Source organism: Oreochromis aureus, linkage group 15 (assembly GCF_013358895.1).
Source record: "Oreochromis aureus strain Israel breed Guangdong linkage group 15, ZZ_aureus, whole genome shotgun sequence".
Lineage (NCBI taxonomy): Eukaryota > Metazoa > Chordata > Actinopteri > Cichliformes > Cichlidae > Oreochromis > Oreochromis aureus.
The window spans coordinates 18,983,763-18,999,175 of NC_052956.1; the positions used below are offsets into that span (position 1 = coordinate 18,983,763).

The following is a 15,413-nucleotide window of genomic DNA, read 5'->3' on the forward strand; positions in this document are numbered from 1 at the left end:
TTTCAGAAATTACTTTCTCTTGCAATTCTCCCTGCTCACCACTAGGTGCTGCATAAAGTCAGACCCACGTGATTTTGTCACATGGAAGATGTAGTTTGCATAGCATCGCTGCACTATAGTGCAGGTGACTACAGATTAGTTGTCAGAGTGGCTGTGGACTGATGTGGTGATCATGGCTGAGGATGTGGCCGTGTCAGAGGAGACCTTAACAGATGGTCTCACTCTGCTGGTGAACATGGGCAAAGTTCTCCTACAGAACGCCATGGAGGAGGCAGCAGGTAGGGCTGATCCTAGTCGCAAACCCTGTTGAAAACTTTTCACACTTTAATGTGTGTTGCTTACAGAATATCTAAAAACTTCCAAGAAATGTATTTTTATGCTTTGTTAAAATTTTGTTTTGCCTCTTTGGTAATTCGGCATATAAAATATGCAAATTATCATATAACTTTTTAAATGGAAACTTTATTACTGGATAATAACCCTGTGTGTTTTATGGCTGTTTTACAGGTTAGTTAAAAAAAAACACAGTTGGGACAATAATTATGTCTGTGTTTGTCTGCCGAATTGAAGAACAGATTGTTTTATGATAAGCTGATGCTTTATCTTCGTTGACTAACTGCTTTTTAACAGTCCCTAATCTTAAGAGTATAAAAATGCAAGAAATTTGAATGAAGTCTGGGGTGGCTGTTTTTTTGTGTAAAACAATGCAATCCGGTTTTATCAAATTTAACCTCCTAATTCATCATTTTATCTAAGCTGAGTGTTAGAGTGTTTGTTACTGCGATCTTGTAAATAGTTCACAGGTCTCCTATTGAATATTTTATAACTTGGCTTCTGGAGCATTGTTAAAGCCTTGTTACTGGATTAAAAGGGCCCTGCTGGCATGAAGGTGGTGTAATGTAATCCCTGTCATGCCTATTGCCAACACAATGACATTGCACAATCAGCTTGACCCTGTAACTGTGGCCCTTTGTTCTCATGCAGACTCCTTGGAGAACTTTGTCCCACATAAAATCACCACTTTATTCGGCCTGATCACAGCTGGAGCTAAATTCTACAGCAGGTAGGATTTGGCTGTTGACGCTTTAAGAAGCACATTTCTCTGTAACTTTATGAGAAAAATAATAACCGTTCAATCTGTTGAGCAGCATTGAAGTTAAAAAGAAATGTGAAGCGGAGGCTGTTTGGCAGAAGTCTTATCAGTAAGTATGTTTAAATAGCAAGCTGAAATAAAATGCCATTTATATTTTGTGTGAGTGATGTTAGATTTTCCTATCCTTATTCCGTCTAGCATTTGAATTCACTGACACCATTATGCCATATTAAATAAATTTAATGAAATTATGTTTATTGAGGCAAACGTATGAGGGAGACCGTGATAATCCCAATATGATGTAGAACAACTGAGAGAAAACACAGATGATGAAACTCTTCTTCTGTCCCACTTGTAACTGAAAACTTTACCAAAAACATCCTCAAATTTTTAAGACTTCCCTTTTTTTATTATTAAGTAAGCTACTACCACAAATGACGTTGCCAAATAAATCTTTAACAGCATTTAGCTACATACCAAGCTGAAGTTATTGCTTTACTAGTTTACAACTTTTACATCATGTAAGATAAATCACCTACAAGCGATCTCGAAATAAAAAAAGCTGGAGAAAAGAGTAGCTCTTATTTACTCTAAGATATATACATCTGCAGACCTAAGACGTGTCAGTAAGTGTGTGTTGCTTCATTGTTATTAATGCTGAAAAGTCTGGCCCTTTGGGAAACTACTGTATTCTGCAACCTACAGTCTTGAGCAACCCCTCATCTTTATATTCTGCTTTAGAGCAGCCAGACTCTCCTGTAATGTTTTTTTCTTTAGACATGTTCTTCTTAATTTTTAATCCAGTTGTTGCACCTGACCAGTTTCAGAAGTATGTTTAAGCCATTTAACTCTGATCTATGAATCATTCAATCATACATAACTCAACAGATGAACTGCTGTTGTGTAAACACACAGTAGAGAACTTGGTAAAATAAATAAATAAAAAGTATCTTTAGGCATTTTGTTACCATCTTCACTGGAATCTGAAAAATGCCCCAAATAACACAGTTTGACAGCTTAAAGAAATTCCAAGGACGCTGCCTCAGAGAATTCAGGCTGTGTGATGAAAAAAGAGATCGACTCTCGAAAGAGATTCGACTTTCAAGCTAATTAAAATTGTAAAAACTCTGTTTTTGCTCATACATTTGCTTATATTTCAATAGACTGATGCACCCGTTTGACATTTTCCCAGCAAAATATGAAAAAATTAGGAGCGATTTAAGACTTTTGCACTGAATTGTAACTCCTTAGAGCATCACGTATAAAAAACGCAGTATTAGCTCAGCTGCACTCAGTGCTGTTATGATGCTGACTGATAGATGTTGGATGGCAGACAGTGTGGTGCTGACTGAAGCTCTATCACCAAACTTGTGTGTTTTTCCAGCAATGCAGTGGTGAGAGAGCAGGTGCAGGAGCTTCAGCAGCTGGAGGTCTGTACAAGTGCAACTGTTATTTCTTGTTATTATTGTTATATTATCTTTATTTTATTTTTATTTTTTTTGAGCTACACAAACTTAAAATTAAGCTTATCTGGTTGAAATGAGTTTAAACTAAACCCATGACCAGTTCCTTTTGAACACTTTAAACTGTCTATGTCTTTGTGTGTGTTTGTGCTTGCAGAAAGAGTGGGACTCTTTCCTGGAGAGTGTGGACAAAGATCTGCAGACCACAGATGTGCTGCTGTCTGGAGGAAAGACGGCCGACAGTCTGAGCCCAGAAACTCTATTCACCGATGGAAGAAGTGGGAAGTAAGTCTGCAAACCAGACCTGAATGTGGTGCACCAGGAAAAACCAGTTCAGAGCATCAGCTGGTTTGAGGGGATGTGTGTTGTTTCTTAACCGACCAACCTGGGAAGACCATGTAGGTTTTTTGTTCCATGAAAACCAGAGATTGGTTTCATTAAGATGTGTTGGTTCATTGTCTTGTGTTGTATTTAAAGGAGTGTGACTCTCAGTCAGTACCTGGGTCAGGGTCAGAACCTGCTGCTGGTTCTGCTCAGACACTTTGGATGACTGCCATGACGAGACCACGTGACTGAGCTGAAGGCCAATCAGGTCAGCGTACCTTTATTCTTATTCCACTAGAAGAAAAAAAACACAGGCACACAAAAAACAAAAACACATTGTTACTTTTTTATGAAGACAGAATTGGAAATTGAATTACTAATTTATTAATTTAGTAATCCACAAATGAATTGTTAGGATCAGAACAGAGAAAGCCAAGATTAAGGTTTAAATTCACGAAGGACAGTTTGTGATGTTAATAGTGGTTTTAAGGTATATCGGGGGTTTAAAAAAAACACAGAAAAACAACAGTCAGCTCAAGGTGCTTTTTATTGTAAGGTAGAGACCCTAAAATAATAATACAGAGAAAACCCCAGTAATCAGAGGATTACTCTGATTACCCCCACCCTGTGAGCAAGCACATGGAAAAACACCCACAAACCAAGTTCGCTCATAATATTTTATGTCTTTTTATTACTGCATCTTTTTTATAAGCACTTAGTTTACAAGGAAGAAATCTTTGCTGTAAGCACTGAGATCCCAATGAAGCCACAAACCTCTAGCTTTTCTTAGCAAGACAGCTCATAACATTGTGCTTAGCAAGATGCTGAAATACCCCTTTTACCTCTTTCAGGCTTCATTCTGTCTACAAAAGATTCTAAGATGTTTTTCCATAGTGACTGTCTTCACTTAATCTTGCAGCCAAAACTGGTTTAAAACTGTTTAAATGTGTAAACAGTGTTTATCAGTAATTAACATTGTGCCATCCGCAGGCTCTGCTGGAGGCTCGGTCAGTGCGGGTCTTGGTAGTGTCTTTTGGCAGCGTCGAGGGCGCTCAGCTGTGGTTGGAGCAGACTGGATGTACCTTTGACATTCTGCTGGATCCACAGAGAAAGGTTAAGATTTTTTATACCCTGCTCTGATCATCCGACTCATAAACAGTAACTTTAATTATTTAACGATGGAATCTTCTGCTTTAAAACAAATTAAAATAAAAACAGTCAGTCTGTCTGCATATTTTATTACATTTTATATTTATATTCAGTGCTGGTCGGTAGGTGCATAAAATCTAAATAGGCCACTGTAATTTATAGAAAGTAGATGTGGCTGTGACTCAGTACAAACAAACCGAGGGACCCGGAGGATTTAGCAGCTGTTTGATGATGTGTCATAAAAGCCCAGCGACCTCAGCCTCCAAACCATTTATTCTGAAAAGTCAACCACCAGATGTTAGCTGGAGTCAAGTGGAAACAACCAAATATGAAAACAGAACATTTTCCACATGCCACACAAGCAATCCTCAGTCGCAAAAAATGCAAAACTGATGCATGCTACTGACTGTATAAACCGCATGTGTTCTTAAATGTCTCTTTTCTGGCACAGGTGTACAGAAGTTTTGGCCTTGGCTCCTCCTACGCCAAGGTGATGAAGTTCGGCTGCCTGCTACAATACTCAGACTATGTAGTTGCAAACATAGACTTCCCAGATTTCCCCCATCGTCTGCTGGAAGACATCTACCAGGTAAGAATGCACAAGTCTGTGAAAACCTTTGACGAGGCTCTTGTGATGACACGTTGAAGAAATCCTAGAAATCTACCCAAGGATGGATTTACATGCATGAGTATCTCGCGTCCTTCTTCTATCCCTTGGATATTAGCAAAATGAAAATCCAAGTTGAATCCCTGAAGTCTGGTGAGATTAATATTTTTTATCTTGTATGCATAGGATTAATGTTGAACATTATAATTGTGCATAGAAATAAAATGAAAAAATGCTTCTCTAACATCCTCAGATGCACTCAGCCACCTTATGTGGAGACAGCTTATGATTAAACTGAACAAAAGCACTGTAGATGTCTCTTTGGTTGAAGTCTATCTAACCGTTTTGGTAGATAAACGTGCTCTTTCCAGCTTCTTCTATTCGAACCCAACCATGATGTAACTGAGGACACTTTACTTTAAAAGTCAAAATTAAAACAATGACAGAGGCGAGGCGGGGAGAGTGTCAGTGTGTTAGCTGCTCCTTTTGTTGTAAGGAACTCAGTTTGTAGAAGTCAGCATATGGATCAGATTCTTTTCTAACAATAACTTTAGAGATAAACATCCAGTGCCATCATGAAGTCCTTCTCTGTTTCAGGTCATTTTCATGTTCTTGGTTATGTATGTGGCCCTAATTACAGGCTCGTGTCTATATCTGTCTGTGTAGCTGCATCAGCCTTTTAGAGAACACGAAACCTCCGTGATTAGGGTTGGGAAGGCAGCGAAAAGTCCTGTCTTGCAGAACACCAGAAGAATATTTTCTGTTTCTTAAAGCACTTTTCACAAACTATATAAGAGCAACTACTGCTACTTAGTCATCGGTTATAACCAGAAGCACTTGGGAGGTCCTTTTGTCAGTTAAATGCATCAAATGCATCAGGTGAGACATGCAGACAGAATAAATGCAGGTCGTAATTTGCACAGAAAACAATAACATATTTATTGTGTTTTGTCCTTTGGAAGAAGAGGGCATGTTTAGTATAAACTATAATGTTCAAGCTGAAACAGTCGGGGTTCCTTTAAAGGAAAAAGTAATTTGGGGCTATTTATGGGACTCCACAGGGTTCAGTTTAAAACTGCAATATGTCTTTATACCACTTGGGGGCAGTGACACATTCATATTGTCCTTTTAATGCAACTTTACTGATTAAACCGTTATTTATTTATATAGGCGGCATGTTATGGAGCAACATGTTCATTACTGTTTACATTATAGCTACTTTAAATCCCCGGGTGACTCTTTTGTTTTAGAAAATTAATTTTAAATACTCCATAACAGACAGGACTACCACATCCACCGTAAAAAGTCATACTGACCTTCAAATTTTACAGATTTAAAATTGGTAATAATTGAATAATGTGTGTTTGTCTTTTCAGCTAGGAGGTGACTTTTTGCTGGACAGTGCAGGGAAGGTACTTCTCTCTCATCCATCTAAAAGCCCTCTGGACAGGCCGACCGTGGAAGACGTCTTGCAGGCCGTGGACTCTGCAGGACAGTCCGCTAACTCTGCTTACAAGCAGAAGCTGTGAAATTCATTCAAACACAGCCTCAGGGGTACAAGTCGTTAAACGCATCGCTGACTCCTCACAGCAAGCGCAGCTCTTTGGCTCGCGTTCATGACGTCACACCTTACACTCATGGCATCATGAAAGGGTGCGGCTGATGTTCCAACGCGAGGCACAGACATCTGCTCTTGGTGGTGATGGCAGCATTTCAAATAAAGTACTGGATTTAATTAAAACAGAATTTGACAATATATTTGTATTATTTAAATTTAACAAAGACTGATGATTTGTTTCAGAAATTTTACCTTTTAAAGGTGCATTTAAGAGGTTTGGATTTTAGTGACCCCAAGTGACAGTGAAAGGTAACACAGTTTGAATTACATCATTACCCACAAATCAGACAGTGATATGACACTACTGCAGAAACATTTTTATAACATATTATCTATGAGCCATGAGTAGTTTGATGATAAAATCACAACCCAGATAAGTCTGAGCATTAAAAATATGAAGAAAAAATATACTGACATATTAATTTATGATCAAGTATGTACCCTTGCTTTATATAAAAAAAAAATGTGACATTTATATACAAAGTTTCTACACATATGTGAGAATTTAGGCAAAATTTAGCAAGAACTATAACTTCTTTTGTAGCATAAACAAGGAATTTACCTCTATATTTCTGAACAGTTGTGATATTGCAAAGGTTTTGTCTTGGTATTAAAATTAAAACTCATTTTAGTCCACTGATTTAGTAGTACTATTTAAAAAAATGAAAAGTAACACGCCTTACGAGTGAAGCAAATCTCCTTTTTACCTGTTGAACATGTTTGATCAGGAAGTGATGCTGTACACTATAATAAACCTTCAGTAAAGATTTTTTTTTTAAAAAAACATCCAGGCTTTTATCTACACTAATTTTCTCTTTTCTCTTTATGCATGGACTCTTGTTCAGGATACATTTGCACACAGTGATGTGTCATTTTAATGAAGTAAAAGAGGGTTCAGGGTGGGACTGCAATAACAGGAGTCACACCCAGCACTAGACTTTGTTAAAACATCTTCAGCATGAAACATAGAAATGCTGCTTAATTCCACTCTAGCCAGAGTACACACTGATTCATCCCTTCAAGTTCAGTATGTGCTAATCCTGAGAGAAAAAAATAACTCCAGCGTTCCATTTTTCTCTTTTTTTGGAAACTTGACAAATATTTAGAATTCCATGAATGAAATCACAGCAGAGTCCAGACTGGCTTTAACTCATATTACTGCTGCTGCATGAATAATGTAATATTCATAAGTCTGATAAAGCCTTATTCAATCAGTACACATCTTGTATAGCAATAAAGGATTTCTGAGACATCGCTGTAAAACACTTTAAATACTATAAAGTATTTCCATTCAGCAAGAATCTACTTAAACAAAGCTACAAAGTTTTAAATGAAAATAAATTATTAGAAAATTGAAATGGACTTTGTTTTCTAATGAGCTGCTGGTGTTTAATGTCATAAAGAGAGGCTATTTGGAAAAGGTTCCTTTTAAAGAGCCACCCTGTCATCAAATTCGCACATATAGTTCATGGTTCGATCGCAGTAGTGGTCCCACCAGTCGCCATCATCTGACGACATCGCCACGCAGTTCTCTCGCCTCCCTCCATCTGGCTGGCTGGACAGGAAGTGCTTACGCCACTGGAAGTACGTGACCCGAGTTCCATCGTCAAAGAGGTACAAGCCCTCAGAGCGGAGGTCGTTGACTCCCAGCCAGACCGGCCAGTTTCCAGGATGGAAGAAGTTCTTTACGTAGTCAGCCAGGGCCTCTTGCTCCTTTCGATCACGGGGCATTGCCATGCGTCCTCCACGTTCTATGCACTTCCTGGATGCTCCTGCATAATCTTCCAGGCTGTTGTACACCAGGTAACACTTGTATCCAATCCGTTGTCCCTTCTCGCAACCTTTGAAGCAGAGAAAAAACAAGACTGGTGCGTTTTCAGACATTAAGCACAAGTTTCTGAATTGGCCACTTGAAGCGGACTCCAAAAGTAAGTTATTCCTCATAGAAATAAACATGTAACATGCATGGTTTGGTCTCTATGGCTCATCTTCCCCTTCTTTGTAACTGCATGAAAGACTAAGTTTATTCATTTATTAATTTTTTTAAATTGTGGTATATCTTGAAGTTATGGACTATTAGGTGCATGGCTGCTTTGAGTGGTTGTGAGTAAATAAACTAAACCTCTTGGTTGTTTGTGGTACTTTTTAGAGCATTTTTAAAACAGCTATCAACAATCTAAAGATGCAGCTTGCTAACATTAGCTGCTAATGTAGCATGCTATCCTGTTGTTGAAATATGATCACTTCTGGTTGAAGAAACAAAACAGAAAAAAAAAATACATACAAAAACCCTCAAATGGCACTGACAAAATACTGAACTCAACGCCATTGTCGTGTCCATCTTTTATATACAGTGTATTTCTTTAAACTGAAAATAATTGCTCCCGGGAGAAATTAGCATGGCTCTGTTATCTCCATTTTTAGCTGAATTTTGGTCTCTACCGTCTCTTAAGTGAATCTGTGTTTGCTGAATTTTTCAGCTTTATGCAAATGTTTTTGTCTGCTGGTTGGTCTGAACAGGTAGCATATGTGGGTTTATTTTCCAATGAAAATGGTTACCATGCAACAAGAAGAGTGAATCAAAATAGATTCATAGCCTGAATAAAAACATGCTAAAACAAGCCAGAGGACTGCGGGAAATAGTGGTGACAGTTCTCTCTTTGAAACGCTGGTTTTGATTCCAGGCATGAGAACTGATTGATCTTCCTCTCTTTTTTTTTTTAAGAGGATCAAGTCCCAAAACCAAACCAAACCAATGTCACGCATCTTGTTATTACAGCTACTTGGTTGATCCCTGAAGTGCTGAGCCATCAGCACGACTTTTAGTTTAAAGGCACCGGTGCACCTCACGCACCCTTTCATTTTGCTCAGAGAGTTGACAGAAATGCTGTAAAATTTCAACACACCTTGTTGATTCAAACATAGGTTTATTTGCATATTACTGAACAGCTGATTTGTTAGTTCCTGCATGTTGCATCATGTGTCCAGGTTGCCATTCAACCTTCCCTTTTTTTTTTTTTGCACATATCCACTGTCCTTCTCTGGCCTTCAGCTTCTATTACCCCTGTTAATTAGTATTTATCCTCCAATGAAATTTTTAGGTGTATTTTATATATGTTTCTCTCACTATTACTGATATTTTAACGAATCATTTAACGCTACAAAACATAAAATAGAAATCTATATTTATACTATATTTAGTCTGCTATTTTAAAATGCCACGGTGCAGGATGGGATGCTTGAAGTAGATCTAAGGAGAAAAAAAGGACACACTTGTACCTTCGAGTCTTCCGATCTCCTTGCGGTTGTCCTTGCTGTGTTGATAGACCTCCCGGATGCTGTCCTCCAGCTCACCGACTTTAGCTGCCATTTGAGTGATGAGGAGCAAGAGAAAGAGGGGAACATAAAAGTAAGTACAGCGAAAGGCTTTGTTCCCAAAATAAAAGCTCCCGTAGTACAGCATTAATACCCCTACTCTTCAGTTTCACCATCACCATCACCAGTCTTACCATCCATCCTGGAGAGACGATCCATCAACTGGCTGACTTTAACATCCAGAGTGTAGTGACCGACATTCAGCTTGTGGATGGCTAGGTCCATACTGGCCAGTCTGGATACTGTGGGCCAGAGTAGAGTGGAAGTGAGAGCACAGTATGATATTTTATTTTTTTAAGAAAGAGAACACACAAAGGAAGGCTACCGGCATACAGGTATGTAACTTTCCAAAATCTGGACACTTCTTACTCCAGAAACAAAACAGAAAAGCCCTCAATCAGCCTGTCAAGAATGTCCAATGATACGGCCACCGGTCTGTGGATGCACCCTACCAACCAATGTTGGTAGTATAACTTATCTCTGTACTCTTTTTATTTTCTATTTTCTAATTGGGTTCCCCACCCACCCCTAGAGTTTCTTTTCTTTTTAGCTCTTTATTTGGTCTCTGTCAACTCTTGAGGCAGATACCTCACTGAGATGAGGCTTAAAGTTATCATGATGATGAGTGACATCATAGATTTCTGACTTGTATGACCAAAACCAACACAAATTCCAACATTTCTAAAATAACGTACAGACATAGTTGTATGAGTTCTCAAAGTCCGATACTGGGCTGGTTGGCTCTGCTTCAGGTTCCGGTAGAATATCAGGAACATCGCCTCTTGTCCTCTTCACCTCTGGTTCATACGCCTGGTGGAACACACACACACACATAAAACTCCCAATCCATCACATGTAAGTGTGTTTAGTGTCTTGGCTTTGGTGGTTAAAGTAAAACCAAACCCAACTTCCTTTTCTTCCCAAAACAAACTTATTAGGGTTGTATCCAAATTCCAGATTAGACACATCTGGAGCTGTTTTACATTCATATTTTCCTTATAGCAGAAAGCAGAAGCATTCAATATCAAGTCAGGCCAAGAATTTTACTTCTATTACACTTATATAACACAGAGGAGCTCAACCAAGTTTATCGCTTTATATTTAGATTTAATAGCTCAGTGGATAAAAATGTTACCATTTAAAAGTTGAATATCTTAGCTGGAAGGCACATGGTGCCTTTGATCGACAACAGCATTATATTTACAAGTATCAACACGTTCCCTCAGTGGCTTATGGCATGGTGGAAGGAGAGGGGTGCTTTATTTTGAAGTCAAACACACATACAGACAAGTCCATTGAAAGAAAAACCTGTCGGGTTGATCTGCTTCTCTGGGTGTGTCATCATCAGTTCTTCACATGTCCTTTCCATTACATCATAACTTACAGTAGATAAATCAACACAGATTACATCATGTTTTCCACTTTATTCTTACAGAAAGATAAAGAAAGAAAACAACAAAATCTGCCTTAGTGTGTCTTAATTGCCTCATTCACTGAAACACTCACAGTCACTCATATATATTTACTACATATGAAAGGGGTCAGAGTCTCAACCTAACAAACAGGCATGGCAGATCACAGTTAGGAAAATGCACGACAGTGAGAGCAGCCTCTAATAGAAAGAGCACATACAGCATATGAAGTCCTGACCTGTGGTGGTGCAGCGCTGCCTGTCCCCATAGGAACACACACTCCCAGAGAACATAAACACAGCAGAGCGAGCGAGGTGGCAGCCGGTCCCATTTTCTGCTTCATAGTAACTCTGCTTTTCCTTCAGCAGCAAAAACTCCCTCTGTACCTCCTAGTCTCTCTGTGTCTCTCCTTCCACTGTCTGGGTTTCTCTCTCTCTCCTTCACTCCTCTTTCACTGAAAGAGCAGTAGGAAGGCAGTAGGAATCTCCCATTAGATGTGTGAATGGGAGCTGGTGTACAGCCCCCTTTAAAAAAAGTGGTGGTGGGGGGGGGGGGAATCACAGGTATCAAACAGGAAAGTCAAAATAAAGCCTGCCTGCTGCCCGCTCTTCTGTCCTCCTTCAGAACAAGAACTCCTTTCAAACAAAGGAAAGCTCTTTGTTTTTCCTACTACCTCCCATTTCCACTCTTTGTGTGCACACTGTGGATTTACAGGTCTCTGTCCGGTGGAAAACATGTACAGTATGTCTAAAACATTAACAGTTCACGAACCAAGAAAAACAGCTTTGTTACCAGCTTTGCATTAATGTATTTGAGGATTTACCAAGGCTTTTATAACATACTCAAAAATGGCTGTTTAGAAAACATCTAACAACAAATATATGGGATCATCCAAAGTTTATGATTGAATTAGGTTAAAATAAAAGCTTCATCCTTCCTGTGTTTTCTGTAACTGCGCCTTTCCGACTTTTCTTATTTCAGTTCTTGAAAATGTAAATAAAAACAGAATGCAATCATTTGAAAACCAAATTTTTAAATCTACAAACACAAATAACACATTTGTGAAATGAAAGTTAGGACGGGGATGAAAGAACCCTGGAAAACAAAACATCTGGTGGATTATCTCACATATAAAAAGAGAGATGGGAGTAGGGCAGAAACCGAAACTGAATACTCATGATGTTCAGGCTCTCGTGCAAAGCTGCATTAAAAACAGAAATGATTCTGGACCGGAAATCCTTGGCACGGGAACATTTCTGAAAACCACTGTGAATGATAGTTGCTTCAGCCAAAATGTTCCTGTGCACTGAACGACCCAAATTTGTCTTTGGACTAAAGATGAGGCACACAGTTTGAAATCGAGCATTTGTGATGTTGTCGGCGTGCTCATGGCACGGGAGATCTGCACGTCTGTGAAACTTCCATTAATGCAGAAAATGAAACATGCAGGTTTTCAAGCAACATATATTGTGATCGATAGCTTTCAGGAAAGATCATGACAAACTGTTTTATCTGCTGTCCAAACTTGTCACTCACTGAAAGCATTTGGAGCATAAAGAAACAAAAATAGAGCCCAAAAACTGTTGAGTGACTGAAATTCCATATTAAGAAAATTGGAAGAAACTGGTTGCAGACTATACTAATAATTAAGCTACCAACTACCCAATTGCTGTATTTCCTGTCCTCTGCTAGGACTTTACTACAGCCACCTTCAGCTGCTGCTCATTTGTGGGTCTTTCTGTATTTCACAACTGAACTGTGCTTTATGGGGTTGAGGTCGGATGGCTTGACTTGGTAAATGATGAATACCCCTTTTCTTTGACTTAAACTCTTGGGTTGCTTTTGCAAGATGCTTTTGGTCAGTTTTGCAGCATTTTCTGAATCAGAGCAGAGTATAGGCCCAAACGCTTATAGTCCCGGCTGCTTCTATCAGCGACTCTGTGATAGGCTGGCAACTTGCCCTGTGTGTACCCAAGCTTTTCCCATATGACAGCTGGGATAACTTCCAAGGCCCCCCTGCAACCCTGAACTGGATGGATGGATGGATGGATGGATGGATGGATGGATGGATGGATGGATGGATGGATGGATGGATGGACGGACGAACGGACGGACAGACAGACTTCTTAGGACAGTCACCTTATCAATAAACACTAGTGATCCAGTTCCACTGGCAGTCATGTTTGAACATGACATAACGCTGCCTCCACCATATTTGACTGATAATGCGGTATGCTTCAGATCCTGACCTGTTGCTTTTCTGTTATCATTCTGGTTCAACTTTTTCTTCGTTTCATTGATCCAAAGACATTTTCCACACCTGTGCAGCCTCTGTTAGATGTTTTCTGACAAAGTTTAACCTGGCCTTCTTGTTCTTGAGTTTTATCAGCGGATTACATCTTGTTGTAAATTCTTTGTATTTTTATACCCGAAGGCATCCCTTGATTGTAGACTTTGACAGTAATATTCTGAGCTCATCCAAAAGTGTTCCTGACTTGGTTAGATAATGTGAAAGGAATTTCTTGACTAAGCAAAGAATTCTGTAATTGTCTTCTGTGGTCTTTCAGGCCTTTTGGTGTTGCTGAGCTGGCCACTGCATTCCTTCTTTGTAAGGACGTATCAGACTGTTGATTAGGCCACTCCTAAAGTTCCTGCTATGCCCTCATTGGGTTTATTTGGGTTTGTGAGCCTAATGATGGCCTCCTTCACTTACATCAACATCTCTTTGGACCTCAAATGCAGTGGTCCATTGGAAAGCCACCACATGCAAGATCAGCACTTGGAATAAACTACAGATCTTTTATCTCCTTAATTTTTTTAATTAAAAATAACGAGAGAACAGACATCAGCTCACAGTCGACTGCTAATTAATTTTGAGCGTCTGAAAATAGGGGACTATGCATAAAAATGGTTGCAATTATTAAACAGTTAATGGAAGCTTTTTACCAAACATCTTGAATTAAAGCTGAAAATCTTACATAACATCTTGAGTGCTTGATTTAAGACCTGTCTTCTTGATTTAGTGATATTATGGTATCACATTTAAAATTCTTATGGACTTGACTATTTTTAGTTAAGGGTTTTACAGTTTGCAAGTCATTTCAAAGTCATTCATGAGCACACTGTTCATAAAGTCAGTTACCCACATACTATATATCATATCTACATACAAACAGCCCTTTTATGAATTTGGCTAAATGTTTATAATATAAAACTTGGACAGTTTTCTAGTATAATTAAATACATTGGTGGTAATAGAACTATAGTTTTGTGAATTTGTTTAGGAAATTGTGACATAATGACTAACCTGCCACTGAAGAGAAACCTTATGTAAGTGGCCATGTGTGTGTATGTGTGTGTCCATGTGTGCTTGGGCCTGCAGCAGGAGGTATGCCAGTTAAAATGCCACAAGAATCCAGCAGAATTTCCAGGGAAGCGAATGAGGAAAGGCTCTGCGATGTGGAGACTGGGTGGAGCTCAGACGGGGACTGTGAGGGACAGTCGGGTCTGAGTCGGCAGGACAGCTGCACATGCACAGCTGTTTCAGTAAAACAACTGATTCCAGACATGTTTCCAGACCTCAGTTTGGAGTGGAGCAATGGTCTGGAAAAATAAATGTGAGCAAGAAAATCCTTGCTTTGACCTCATGGTTCCTTATCGCTGGTTTATAGAAACAGTGAACAAAACACAACTGTATTCAAATACGTCTTCCTCCTTATGGAGGATTTTGAAGCAGACACTTGGGCTTGAGGAAATTCTTACTAAAAAGTTTTTACTATATTCTCAAAGACCAAACAAAAACACCAAAATAATCCTCTGTAGTAACAGTTCTGCAGAATAGGACTGAAATGCAAACATTGCTCACTTATCATGGAGTTTATCAGCAGTAAAATATCTGGATGACTCAGTCAAATTTCCACCTAACCCTGTCATGTCTGACCTGGGAGGGAAAAAAACATCAGTCAGTAACAACACTAACAGTAACTATCCGTCACTATCGGATTATTTCTTTTGGCTCTGCAGAGATGACCTTTGGTTTTATTTTCACTGAATAACGTCCGTAGAGCCGGCTGCCTCATTAGTCTGCGAGACATAAGGTAACAAACTGTTACACAACAAGAGTCCTGTTTCTGTTTTCATTGTAACTTTAATACCATTCAATGATTTTCATTCACCCAGATTTTTGATGAAAAAATACATCTTCACCCAAACATTTCCTGAACACAAAGCAGCCATTCAGGGTCTGGAAGAGCTGGGTGGTGCTTCAGTGAGGCAGCCGGACTGGACAGAGGTGCCTCAGTCCAGAGTGTCCACAAGCACTCATAATACATAACGTGATAAATGGGCAATATAAGATAGTTATGAGTCAACT

General features: G+C 39.1%; 2 protein-coding genes and 1 long non-coding RNA gene across 3 annotated transcripts; 2 read left to right on the plus strand and 1 right to left on the minus strand.

Moving 5' to 3' along the window:
• The first annotated feature begins 88 nt into the window (after positions 1 to 88).
• Positions 89 to 7,024, plus strand: selenol (selenoprotein L). Its single transcript, XM_031750520.2, has 9 exons — positions 89 to 278; positions 985 to 1,063; positions 1,149 to 1,202; positions 2,478 to 2,523; positions 2,714 to 2,841; positions 3,034 to 3,148; positions 3,871 to 3,993; positions 4,481 to 4,618; positions 6,013 to 7,024. Exons 1-9 carry the CDS (start codon positions 173 to 175, stop codon positions 6,163 to 6,165), a joined length of 942 nt encoding a protein of 313 aa, XP_031606380.2. The 5' UTR covers positions 89 to 172; the 3' UTR covers positions 6,166 to 7,024.
• Positions 7,025 to 7,164: 140 nt separating this feature from the next.
• clec11a (C-type lectin domain containing 11A) lies at positions 7,165 to 11,546 on the minus strand. The gene is made up of 5 exons (XM_031750521.2): positions 11,280 to 11,546; positions 10,325 to 10,439; positions 9,764 to 9,871; positions 9,534 to 9,617; positions 7,165 to 8,095 (listed from the first exon to the last, which is right to left on the minus strand). Exons 1-5 carry the CDS (start codon positions 11,382 to 11,384, stop codon positions 7,683 to 7,685), a joined length of 825 nt encoding a protein of 274 aa, XP_031606381.1. The 5' UTR covers positions 11,385 to 11,546; the 3' UTR covers positions 7,165 to 7,682.
• Positions 8,064 to 14,662, plus strand: LOC120433361. The gene is made up of 3 exons (XR_005608518.1): positions 8,064 to 8,182; positions 9,581 to 9,663; positions 14,424 to 14,662. It is a non-coding gene; the product is annotated as an uncharacterized LOC120433361 (long non-coding RNA).
• Positions 14,663 to 15,413: the final 751 nt, after the last annotated feature.

What these genes read in the sequence shown, in the direction of transcription:
- clec11a (XM_031750521.2), bottom strand. Translation starts at nt 11,384, where the DNA reads ATGAAGCAGAAAATGGGACCGGCTGCCACCTCGCTCGCTCTGCTGTGT. An exon ending in GAACTCATACAACTATGTCT is followed by an intron (nt 9,872 to 10,324) that starts GTACGTTATTTT and finishes TCTGGCCCACAG; the next exon opens with TATCCAGACTGGCCAGTATG. An exon ending in TCGTCTCTCCAGGATGGATG is followed by an intron (nt 9,618 to 9,763) that starts GTAAGACTGGTG and finishes CTCAAATGGCAG; the next exon opens with CTAAAGTCGGTGAGCTGGAG.